The sequence below is a fragment of the Ostrea edulis genome, chromosome 3, assembly GCF_947568905.1.
Source record: "Ostrea edulis chromosome 3, xbOstEdul1.1, whole genome shotgun sequence".
In the NCBI taxonomy this organism is placed as follows: domain Eukaryota; kingdom Metazoa; phylum Mollusca; class Bivalvia; order Ostreida; family Ostreidae; genus Ostrea; species Ostrea edulis.
In genome coordinates, this window is record NC_079166.1 from 11,349,735 (window position 1) to 11,363,105 (window position 13,371).

The window sequence follows — 13,371 nt, forward strand, 5'->3', positions numbered from 1 at the left end:
AGGTTTGATGATTGTCATGAGTTAACTGAAAACAATTGGAGACAGTGAGAGATTGGGGAACCTTGGCGGAGGTTTGTGGAACCTTGGCGGAGGTTTGTGGGCCCTGTTGATTCTGTTGTTCTCATTTCTGTTTGGAGTTTTGTTTTGATATAACCTTGAAGGACAGGATAGGTAGTCTTTACTGTAATCAGTGCTGTACAATCAAGAGAAGATGTGACGGAAGTATTGAGCTTCTGTGCTGTACAGAAAGAAGGGGGGGAACGGGGCAAACCCACAACTCATTGATATTCTTTTGTAAATTATGAAATATGTATCTAATTGACAAAAAGGAGGGCAGTTACTGACTCCAAAGAAAAAGTTTCTTGGCAGGCCATTTATATTTTACAGAAATCTGTTGATTTATACAGCTTGTATACCTCTCTGGAGAATTGAACAAATCACTGTGCCCCTGCCTTGACATTAATTAATGTGTTATGTCAGGTTAGGTTTTACTCTTGAGGGAAATTCCACTCAGTAATTTTGCCCTAGCAAATATCACTTTCAACAAAAAATTGTCCTTATGCCCATATGGATCTACATAGTGACTGTAAAAAATTTTGCGCAGATTTCAACTTGCACAAGATTTTCCTCTTGCACAACTAGCACTAATACATGTTTAATATTCATTGACTATCATCTGAATTTTGTCATACATTTATATAGAGAGAGAGATTCATCTTGTCATTTTTTGACATTTATATATATATATATATATATATATTTTTATATATATATATATATATATATACACACACACACATATACATACATATATAATAAAGAAATTTGTTATGTAATGATTTTACAGTTGTTACAATGTAAATTTGAAATTCATCTCCATATGATCCTGGCTAATAAGTTCAAGGGGACAATGGAAATGATAGAGAAACAAGTTTAGAAAGAAAAGATAGAGAATAGAATCTCCCATCAAGAAGGAAGTAATCGGCAGATAAGCTGTGTGTGACATGTTGCGTAATTGTTAAAACAGGCGTTTTTAGATACCAAGACTGCATACACTCTGAAACAGTTCGTCTGGTTATAAATTTGTCTGACAGAGATAAAGACATGCTTATTTATTAGGGAAATTGTTGATGAGGATAGAACTCGTGAAGCTCATTATACTGTGTTAAAAGTACATTGCTCTCTGTCGAAGAGTTATCTTCCCATAGGCCACACAGCTGTTATAACAGATTTTTTTATTATTATTTTTTCATTTTTCTGTGTCTTTTGTTCTTTTTTTCAAGTACATTGAAATTGATAGGTTTTCAGAGGAGTGAGCAAGCAAAATAGAACTCATTAAAATGTGACTTTTTCCTTTTAGTTGGGTCCTGAACTTGTTTTTTACTACTTGCAAAAGCCTGCACTTCTTGGTGCATATTACATAACATTTTCGTTAAAAGCAAATTCAAGCTGACACAGCACTCTAAGAAACAACTTCTGGATTTTCTTTGATGAAAAAATATCATGGAAAAAAGACAAAGCAATTTATTCTCCTTAAATTCGTATTAATGTAATTTTAATGTTTTATAGGATGGACAAAACATGCAAAATTAAAGTACAAATATCTATTTTTGTCTTGACCTACACTGATAGTTCACACTTTTGCAGCATGCATTTGCACTCTATAAATTCAGTGTAAATTCTCTTTGTGTTGTAAAATATTCAATGTTTGATACAGGGCAAGATAATTGAAAAATTAGCAAATCATGCAATTTTTAAGGAGGTATGCTACACCAGAGAAATTTGATATGGATGAAAAGTTGAGGATTTGTACAATGATATTTTGAAATTGAAAACTTTCAAATTTACTTTATTTAGTCAAAAAATACAGTTTTAGTTGAAAGCAATCTTAGAAAAAATTTAAAACCCTGCTGGACTCGAACACACGATCTACAGTTCAGCAGTCGACGTGCTAACGTACTGAGCTACTCAACTAGGCGAGAATTATTTAAATGAATAGACAAATATTGCTGATATTTATATTTTCCACCATTGTTTTAAACCGAAGTCAGCCATTATGACGATGTAGAGTACCTCCTTAATGTTTTCTCATGTTCACACACAGAAATCAGTAGTGTGGGAGAAAATCTGAAGGAAGCCCATATTGTCCAAGCGGGTGACCACCATAACTCCATCAACTACAACCCTTCTCAATCCAAAGATCAAACACTAACGAGAGAGATGACATCATGTTTTATTTTAGAGAAACTTGTGTTAATGGAATTAAATTAGCGCTATGATGGAGAACAGCAGCTACATGGATGTTATTATATACAAGCTGTGGATGATATTTTTTGCTATTGCTATCAGACAATTCTATTTCTATTTTGGTGACTCATGCAGTATTGATCGTATATTGAGCTGACATCAGCTAGCTTCTATCCTGTTGCAAAGATTAATCATTAAGCACACCTATGGGTCTTCTATAAAGCGAATGATCTTCAGATAGGTTTTTCTTCTCTCCATTTACAGAAGACACTTTGCTTCATCTGATTGTCAAGTTGGGAAATAATATTTTTCAGCGATACTTTTTTACCCAAAAAAAATGTAGATTTAGACGAGGCATATGACTTGGGGATTTGTTTGTTTTTTTATCTGAATTTCTGCTCCTTCATGTGATAATTTGCCAAACATAGAAATTGAAAGTAAGAAACAGAGAGTGTCTAAATTTTCTCGTATTGCAAATCTGTTGTGTGCATGAGTGAAATTTGCCTAGTCTGCATTTAATGGTGATTTAATTAATGTAAACGCTTGCAATTTAAAGAACTTTATCACTAAAATATATATTCTCAAGGTTTAATGAAAAACTTCCTGGGCAAGTCAGCTTATGTTGTGTGTGCTCAGAACTTTTTTGGACACGACTGAAGATTCAGATAGTTAATGAATGTACAAAGAAGAATAAATTTGCATTAAACCACAGGTTCGTTACATGCAGATGGTACTTCATATTTAATTAGATTCAAGCTAAATCATTATTAATTGGAGTGTTTATTATCTCCTATCCATTTACTTTCCAGGTGACATGTTGATGAACTGTGCGTTTCTTATTTTACACGAGTACTTAATATTGTGAAATGACTTAAAGACATTAAATCACGAGAACAATGAATTCACAAAACAAGAGTTGTTGTTTGTTTTTTTTACATGTATAGTAGCAATATATGGAAAAAAATATTGATAGAGGTAATTTTGTTTTGGTGGTGCTTCCCACTACATGATAATAAATTCGTCGCATATAATTAGGATACCTACAGTATAATGAATAGGAGGTTGCGATTTGATGAGATTCCACTGGAATCAAACTAACATTTTTTATTTATTTTTAATTTGTATAAACGCATTTTCACTTCAAAATATATTGTCAGTAATCAGTATACTATGTAAATTATTGTAATACAACAACTAGATAAATGAAATCCGATGTCTGTGTATTTGATAAAGGAGAACAATGGCAAAGCTCCTGAGAAATAGAACGGTTTTTCCAGGTGATTCAAGATGAAAATAATGCTTGAAACCTTTTTATTAACCATCGAAAAGCGGCACGGAGAAGAAATCAATCCGGGTTGACTAACGTGAAACCTTAAGATGGAACAAGGCACCAATCAAAAGTGTCGTTGTAATGAAAACTAGTAATGTTGTGGTGCTGGAGATTTTAAATGTGGCAATAAATTGCAATTTCAGTTGGAAATCATTGAAGCCAAAAGTTGAAGAATTTTACAAGGACAAAGAACATATTTCTGATTTTATTTTGACATGCACTTCCTTTTGGGGAAAAAAAATATGATGAACTATTGTCAACCTCATAAGTATGCTTAACAAGAACGTTTACTTTGGGATATAACTTCATAAGGAAGAGAGAGAGTTGAAGCTATTAAGACATCACACAATGGTCATTCATGGCTAACACTAAACCAAGGGAATGGTCACTCAGGTACAAATCAAAGTCAAGTCTGCCCCTGGCCAGGTTATTGTATCACAAAATGTTAGAAGCTCAGATTTGAACCTTGAACCCGTTCTTTTGGCCGAGATCAACTACTGAAAAAATTTGAATATTTGTTTGGACCATAATTTTGTTATGGAGAACTGTCACATTCACTAAAAGTAGTGAGCACTTTTTTTCTCGAAATTCCAACATAAATTTGAAATGTATTGCACACACAATATGCAACCCTTTTATTTAATTTCATGTGAGTGTGACACTCTTTTGACCATTACCGTATATGAATTCTTGGAAGAAATTCTCAACAAAAAAGTCTTTAAAAAGTAATAACTATGTCTTAATTTAAAAGTTCTTCTAAATATTTTTCAGTTGCACTATACGTGTGTAAGTAACCATACCCACCTTCCTGAGACCCAGTACGTACCAGCATCAACTTCTGTAACAACATGCTTAACTGTGAACTATATTTACAATTTTTATACTTTCATGTAAAATACTTGAACCTGATTGGTCTAGAAGCATTTGAAAAAACATATTGTTACCCTCTGAGAACAGAAAACGCGCGACCCAGGGTGATAGTATCTAGCAACGGGTAACAGTACTTGACAACGGGTGATATTATAAAAAATTATCACATGCGTCATATTTATTCGCGTACGGTTCGCCGTAGATTGCTAGACGACGTCGTTTGAGCGTTTGTAATAAACGCAAGTACCCGCATCGAAATACGAAATATCGCATGACAGTGATTGATTAAATGTCAACAGACGTAAGTTTTTCTGCTTTCCAGTTTACATAACATTCAGTATAATAAAACAAATATTGCATGTAGTTGAGGGTAACATTGAAATTTTCACCACTCGAGAAACACAATGGTTTTCTTGGGGTGAAAATTTTCAATGTTACCCTCAACTACATGCAATATTTATATAATATGTCATGGTGTATACAGAAATCTAGATATGCCAAAAATGTAAATGTTTCAATTTGGGATGTAAAAATACTGTTTATATGCGATCCATTTGTCCTCTCTCAGTATGCAGTATATGGGTGTCAAATCTCTAAATGTTTGTCAGTAAAATAAAGCTTTTATATAGATTAATTTCTGTATAGGGTGAGATTTTTTCTGGTGTCAGCCCTGGGCACTGTCCTATGTGTCCTTGATATTCCATGGTGCTGAGTTGTGCAGAAACCACATCTATCTTTTGGGGTTATTCACATGGGTGTCTGTATAATAACTTTCGTCTAATGTGCAGAGCCTGGCGCTGACTATTGAATACACTTACCATTTGAAGAGGTCATTGTCCAAATTCTCTCGGGGCCTAAAGGGTAAACTAGATAGATTTCCACAAATAATGGATGAGGGCTGAAATTTAATCATGCCATTTTCAGGGTAAGGGGGAGTAGCTGTTTTCTTACTTCATTCAATGTCTATTGATCTTTTGGCTAAGAGTAATGAAATACTTGTGGAGTAGATTTCAACAGTTAAAAGACCTGATAGTTATCATGCATGTCATCAGTTGGTATAGATTAAAAAGACGCTAATTTTCTCTAAGTGTGTAATTGAATTTAGATTGGTAAAACTCCCAAGTTTTTCCCACAAACGATAATGAAAACAAACTTTGTAATTTTTTGTGCCCCCTTCCATGTAAGAGGTCTGATAATGTCTGAACATCCTTCTCTTTGTGTGTATATGTGTGTCTACCTTGTCATTGCAGTTACTCTTATTTTGTGATATGGAAAGATGACATGAATATAGATTAGTAGCAAATGTGGATTTGCATATTATGGAGAAGCTTTTGTCCATATTATTTTTACAAAAGTACTAGCCATTTGGAGTTAAATTTAGACTTGTCTGAAATGAAGAACGAGAAGGTGAAAACATTGACAGGAAACTTATGTCATAGGATTTCTCATTCCATTTGAAATAAACAAAAGAAAGGTGCATTTGACTTCTTGGTGAAAAATGTTCAAGGCAAGGTCAATGCAAGTGCTTGTTACATTGTTGGATGGATTTCGATGAAACTTTAATGGTATGAATACAGATAAAGTCAGTGCAAATGATGTCTTGGGGGTGTTTTTTTTTGGGGGGGGGGGGGTGTCTTCTTTTTTAAAAAAAAGAATTAGCACTTGTTTTAAGTTCATAGTCCTTGAAGACATAACCTGTTGTACTTAGAATGACAATGTTTTACTTTGTCAATGTGAGATTTTTTCTCCTGTCATGATGAAATTTTGATTTGTTGGTAGGGGAAATTGACCTTGTCATAAACTGAAGTGAGCCATCACTGTAAGACAGTTCTCTAGACTTCTTGTCATTTTATTAAAGAATTTTATTTTGTCTCCAAATGGTTCTTTTCAACATTAAGTTGAATAACTCACCTTAGACAGGTTAGAAAAATACGGCTGCTGATTCAACATGTGGTTCAATGGCTCTTCGTTTGGAGACCACACAGACTGACAAAGCGGTTCTGTCGCCAGCTGAAGTCACACTTCAGCAAAAATAAAATTATCACATTTGTGTCCAGTGGGGATATTTAAGATTGAATACAGCATAATTTAAGAAAAACAAAGTCTGAACAGCTGAAACCTGTCTTGCATGATAATGTAAATGTACTTCTGAATCTTTGGACCCAGCTTTGATTTGACCAGTTTGCAATGACAAGATTAGTTTCAGCTGAAATGGCAAACAAATCTAAATGGGAGCACATGCATTTTTAATTTAAGAATAATCATCTTATTGAAGAAAACATGCACTCTGCATGCTATGCTTTGTAATATTAAAGCATTCTTCTGGCATCTATGTTTGATTCCCCTGAGATAAGCTGTTAACAAGGTGTCTATTAACAGCAGGCCAGGGAACAGATACACCTCTTTATTCTCTCTCCACAGGAAAACTAACACTGTTCAGGAGTTCTACTGAAAGGGGAGGCAAGAAGGGGCAGTAACTCTGGACAATTAACACAGTGGGAAAAACAGCTCGTTAATTGATATTAGGTCATCAACAAATACACTTCCCATTGGGAAATCTGTGAAGCTAGAAAGGGGAAGTAACATGTTAATGTAACAAGTGAAATCTCATAAGGGGAAAATTAGGATCAGAAGTACGCACACAAATCTAGTATTACATGTAAATCATTAGTGTTAAAACATCCTCCATTATCTCTCAGACCGCTGGTGGACATTGACCATGGAGTAATTGTGGGATCTCGTCCCGCTGTTTCCTCCGGATCTGCTATTGTGCTATTATACGTAAAACAACTGCTACAGCCAAACATTCATAGATTTGGGTCATGGGAATGTATTAATGAACTAGAATCTGGAAAGTTTGCCAATATTTCATTGTGATGAGAATATGCTCAAGCTGGCCAGAAATCAATCCAATACCTGCAACAGTAGCTACTTTCTAACAGTAAAATATATTAACAAATCGAGTGGGGATTCACACTTGTACAGATCAAAGGCTTTCATGCATGTTATTTTGATGTACCGGTACCAGAAATAGCAGAAGCTTATAGTAATAAAGATTGATTGCTGTCTAATCTTTTGCAGTTCTGTTTGGGCAAGATCTGCTTTGGTGAATTTGCTTTTGAAAAGGGTAGAATCGATGTGCTTTTATCATATAATATTTTATTTCAGGCTCTTAAAATTTTTTCTGAGGTCAAGGTTTAAGGTTAACTTTAATAGCATAATGAAAATAGAATGACGCAAGCCAGATTTGATAAGTATCTAGGATAACATCAATTTACATTCCAGGGTGATGCTGTGCTTTAGCCTCATCATTCCTGTTTTCTTTTAGCAACTTCTGTATTTTTGCTTTCAAAAATTTCAATACTGCAACATGACTCCATTTGTCTACTTTCGCTTCACAATGTTTTCACATTTCAGGGTGTACCAGCATATTGAGATGCTGGGACTCTTCCTGTTCAATGATTCCATGTGTCTACTTTCGCTTCACAATGTTTTCACATTTCAGGGTGTACCAGCACATTGAGATGCTGGGACTCTTCCTGTTCAATGATGCCCTGGTGGTGACACGAAGAACAGACAAGAACTTCCCCTTCACGAGGGCAGTAGAACACACGTACAGGTTTGAGAGCAGTCTAGCCCTGTCAAGGCTGCGAGTTCGAGACATTCCCGAGTCTAAGTGTAAGTGGCTAATTCGTATGATGAATGTATTAGAAGACGGTTAGGAAACCGTCAAATTTGGGTGATTTATTATGTGATGTATATATACAGTGGAACAACGTGATAATGTGCCTCAACTACAAAGCCTTCTCTTTCACTTCTTCCAATATATTGTACATAATGAGTAATTTTGATGTGTGGGAAATGTTGGCTTTTGAGGGGAAATTATACGAAAGATGTGCCCCAAAATAAAAGCACCAAAATTTCTACTCAAATAGATGATACAGTCTTGTTCAATGAGCTTCCGCGAAAAGAGAAAGTGCAAAGATTTTGAGAAAATCTTGATATTCCTGATGCCAAAAATACCCAATATACAGTATGTGGTAGACCATTACTTAAGCAAATGTAGCTTAATGCAACAATTGTAATATTGGGATGACATCACATTTAGTGTATAAGGAAACACTCTACTCTGGCTCATTCACTAGATGTAAATATTTCAAAATGTGCAGGATCCCTTCCATAAGTGTTACAATGCACGTTATTTGTATTCTTGTGACGAGTTTGATGGACGGGATAGTTGAAAAAATTCAGAAATAAGAAGTAACTGTAGAGTGCTGCCTAACTGTCTAAAGGGACGTCAGGTGCTAATAATAGACTGTATCTGTGAAATCGCCTGATAATAAATGCAGAGAGCTGGATTCTTCACATAGCAGTAAAACCTATTAAATGAAGTTTTTTATCTTCAGACTGCTCTAAGAATGTGTATGTAAGTTTTGTGGTTAGAGATGTTAAGTGGGATCCATGTTTTTGGTAAACACTTGAGTTTACTACGGAATGATCAGGTCTTCTATGGGGGGTCTTTGGTTGTTTTCATGATTTTGTAATTTAACGTTCAGCAGTATCGAATGTTCACAATCTCAGAACACCTGACATTTCATGATATGTACATTGTGCAGTACACAGAAATGAATAGGTAACATTGAATATACCACAATAATTCCCAACACAGTCTATTGTTACAAATGACATTACATTGCATTGGGTGTACAATAGTAGTTCTAACATAGTGGCACTTGGGTCATAAAAGATTTAAAATAATTAGTTTTTAGAGTGGTGAACAGGTTGTTGTAGATATCTGGGTCATGTGATAATTTTTAGTTAAGTTCTCAATGGGGGCAAGTACTCAATAATATCTCTCTCTCTCTCTCTCTCTCTCTCTCTCTCTCTCTCTCTCTCTCCACACTCCCCCCTCCTTAGTAGCGAAATTAGCAAGACATATTGGCGAAAGTAAAATTACGTGAATAAATCCAAGTTTTTGTCAGAAAGATTTGCAGTGATTTCAAAAATACATCTTTGAAAATGTGAGTATCTTTAGAAACTGCAGTTGAAGACTATGACAATATACATGTGAGTTTAAATTGACATTGATAGACCTATCACTTAGGGTCTCTGGAGCCATTGTTTGTTCTGAGTCTGACCTTGTACTGGTATTATCACCAGCAGACCACACAAAATTACCCCTCTCTAATCGCGGACTCTTCTGACTTTGGGGTATTTAGTCTGGCCTGTGATATAATACACCCCTATTATCTGGACTCACACCACTTTTGTGGGTTTTTAGGTCTGCCCGTGACCGGTGGCCACCTGTGAGAACAGCTGGTTGGTGTACTTACTCCTCTGTCAAAATATGACCCAGTGTTAACAAATCACCTATGTGGTGGCAGATGAGTTCCAACTGGAGAATGTAGCAGTTTAACTATTAGATAAAGCAGAATTTAGTGATAAAAAAAAATGTCTTGCTGTATTATAGCAGTACAACTTTAAAACAATTTACTCCTCCTCCATCCATTCAGGCATTCCCGTTATTGATTGGCCACATTCTTTGATGAATGCAATTTATTTTTGCATGCTTATCAATTCCATCTAAATCAATGATGCTTGCAAAGTGGTTACAATGTTAGGTCAATGTAAGTTGTCCCTCTGAATCTAGTATGTAGGACATGTGGTGTGCATCAGAGATTTTGATTGCTGTGGCACTTGATTATATATAACTGTCCTTCACCAAGATTCAGCTATCAAGCTGTTGGAGGTATTGCCCGAATTTTTACTGGGCTTTCTGATTGCAGAGTACTGTAATCTGGTCAGTGACATTATGTTAACATTGTAAACACATCCAAACATGGCAATACAACTGATAGTTGTGACCTTTAGGGTTCTGTACAAACAAGGGTCAGCTTTGATGAAGGCCGGCATTTGTTTGTTTAAACTGCAGGTTATCGTTTGACCAGTGACAATTTGATAAGTCTGGAGTGATGATATGAAGCATGTCAATGTAAGACGAGCAGTGTTATACAAACAGCAGACAGTGACCAAACAAATAAGACATGCTATAATTATCTTTTAAAAAAGAGAAAAAAATGTAGCCTTTCAGAATGCATTGCATTAGCACAGATACTCTCTACAAAGAAGTTTTCTCCAGTGTTTTAGTTTTGCCCACTTCACCCTTGTTCCGAGTCCCATGGGGATCAGAGTTAGAATAGGTCCTCCCCAGTACCCCATGCTTGTGGTAAGAGCCGACTAAATGCGGCGGTCCTTCGGATGAGACCGCAAAAACCGAGTTCCCATGTCATAGCAGGTGTGGCACGATAAAGATCCCTCCCTACTCCAAGGCCATAAGCACCGAGCGTAGGCCTAAATTCTGCATATACAACCAACCTACCCTTGTCCTGAATGAGCATATTCTAAAGTGGGCAAATTACCCCAAAGTAGTAATAAATGGTTACGGACAAATTCAAGGCGGGATCAAATCGTTTGTCTCTGCGTGATTACTATCACGGGGTGAATATTTCCCTGCCTACAGAAATTGTTGTTTTTGTTAGCACAACAAGGAGAGCTGCAGCTTCTTTTTCCCATTAACCTTTCACTGATTTAATTAACCCCCATGGTAGCCAAATTTTTCTGCTCTCCAACGATTGAATTTGATATACATGGTCTCTAGTTGAACAGTATGTACATGACATTGCATGCAGGACAAAATAGAGCTTGTCCAGAAATATAATTTGAATAAAGTACATTATCTTTTATTTTACTCCACTATCTGGAAATAAATTGTCCTGAAAACCATTTGTCTCTGTGATAATATCTGTACAAAACCACTGACTTCGACCCATGGGTTAAAACTGCATTTTTAAAGAGATGTGATCAGGCAGACGCCCAATCGCGCCTCCAAAGACTGAATACACTGCTGGGAGATCCTTCTACTTCAGACATTTCATTTAACTAATTGTGCAATTATTTAATCCTACCAATCTGGAGCCATTGTTTGGTAAGCTAGTATGAATGATATTATGTAATTCGTTCATTGTGCATTAGCCTTGAACACAGTGGTATAATAAATCTGTGTTAAAAACTTGTTCCAGAGTAATTTAATATTTGATTATTGCTTCCAAGGTAATGCATTTGATTATTTTCCAAGGTAACTGGTGGTTTCCAAGGTTACTGGTTTCCAAGGATACATTTTTATGGTTTGTGCTGGGTTCACAGTTTCTATTCATTACATTTATTAATTAATAAATTACTATGACAACCATTGAAATATTAGAATCAAATTAAGATACTATAATCTTTAGAATTATTTGTAATCTACAGCATCGTGAAGATCGAGAGATAAAATACAGCCCAGTATTTTTAACTCCAGTAGCTGTCAACTTAAGAGTGACCGTCACGTAACCTCTGCTAATGGTTAATGTAGGCATCATATGAACTAAGTAAGGAAAAATCTCATTTCCCTAGAACACAAACAAGCATCATTAATCAATGAGGTGTTGGGGGGGGGGGGGGGGGTGTAAGGCTGGCAGAGAGTTTTACATTTGAATATCTGTTTGATTGGCAGATAATGAGGAGGTTTAATATTGCATGTTAATTCAAGGCTCATAAAATTGGTTTCATCTGTTACCCTGCATGATTTTAAATATAAGTATGTTGAGGAATGAGACTTTCAATAAGTGTGATATCTGTTTCTTCATAACCTGCAGTGTTGTCAAGAGGTTATTCACAACAAACATATTACACCCCTCCCCCCCCCTCCCCCCACCCCACAGGCCTGACCATGGATGAGCTGAGGGTCCAGTCAGCGGATCACAGTAAGATCACTTTATGTAGGTAAATTTTTACTATAATGGAATGAAAAATTGTATCTACTCAATTCTCTCCTTATATGTATTTTTGCCAATAAAATCCTGTATTTAGTGGTGAATTGTGTATACAATCCACAGATAAATATCTGCAGGTGTAAGTGTCAACTGGGAACAAAGCATCGCTGACTTGGCAGTTTGTTACCAGGTTGTTACCTGTAATTTCAAACAGATTCATTGGTGTAAAGCATCGGTCAAGGCTGCCTCCTGCCAAAACTTATATATGGGTTTGTTTGATCAAATTGAAATTGATTTCCTCCATCAGTGCTGTTTTATTGTCCACCGGGGCATCAACATACAGGTATATATCATCTGATGAATCACGCAAGTAAATGTTAGAAACCTGGCCAATGCTCCAAGGCTTTTAGTTTAAAAAAAGTGTAAATCTGCATGCGTTTAGTATTGGGAGCTCTTATCTTGCAGATAGAAGTTTTCTCCTGCTAGACCTGAGAAACATGCATACATTCCAAATGCATGTGCATCGAGTTGGAGTGTGCAAAGTCTTAATGAATGATTTCCTAATTGCCCAGTCTCCCTTTCTCTCAGATTGTTCCTCCTTCCTCATTTTTAAGCCTACTTACGACATTTGGAGGTAGGAGAACAAACGATGGGAAATACTTGACACAGCAGTGACTCACGATTCTGGCCAAAGGTTATTTGGACAAGGTTAAGTTAGTGTTTCATTGCTGAGACATAAACTCTTAATGAAGACTCACCCGATCCTACTGGAGTCGGACTTTGTCTTCAACAAATATTATGACCCTGATCCAGGACAAACCATTTTTCCATGCTTACAATGGATTTGAAGGAGTTGTGAACAATCGAACTGATGGTGACTAGAAACGTGAAGATAAGATTCGTATCTCTGTATACCATTGATTTGACTGTTGTATGAGTCTATTTGATGGCTCATCATTACACCCTAACCCTACACACTGTTTTAAATCTTCTTATATTGATGGGCAGTACTATGGTACTGGCTTTCCCATCTCTCTTTTGGCTTTTGTGTGTCCGGTTAATATTTTTCACACCGTGAGACGTAAGGACTATCAGGCTTGATCGGGAAACTTT

At 36.0% G+C, this 13,371-nt stretch overlaps 1 protein-coding gene across 4 annotated transcripts in view; it reads left to right on the forward strand.

Annotated features, from left to right (window-relative positions):
• Positions 1-13,371, forward strand: part of LOC125677411 (epithelial cell-transforming sequence 2 oncogene-like) — a 63,951-nt gene that overhangs the window by 43,054 nt on the left and 7,526 nt on the right. For all 4 annotated transcript variants that reach the window (XM_056160023.1, XM_056160025.1, XM_056160024.1 and 1 more), the window contains one exon: positions 7,953-8,125. In XM_056160023.1, the coding sequence (XP_056015998.1) occupies positions 7,953-8,125 (173 nt within the window). The remainder of the gene's footprint in view (positions 1-7,952; positions 8,126-13,371) is intronic.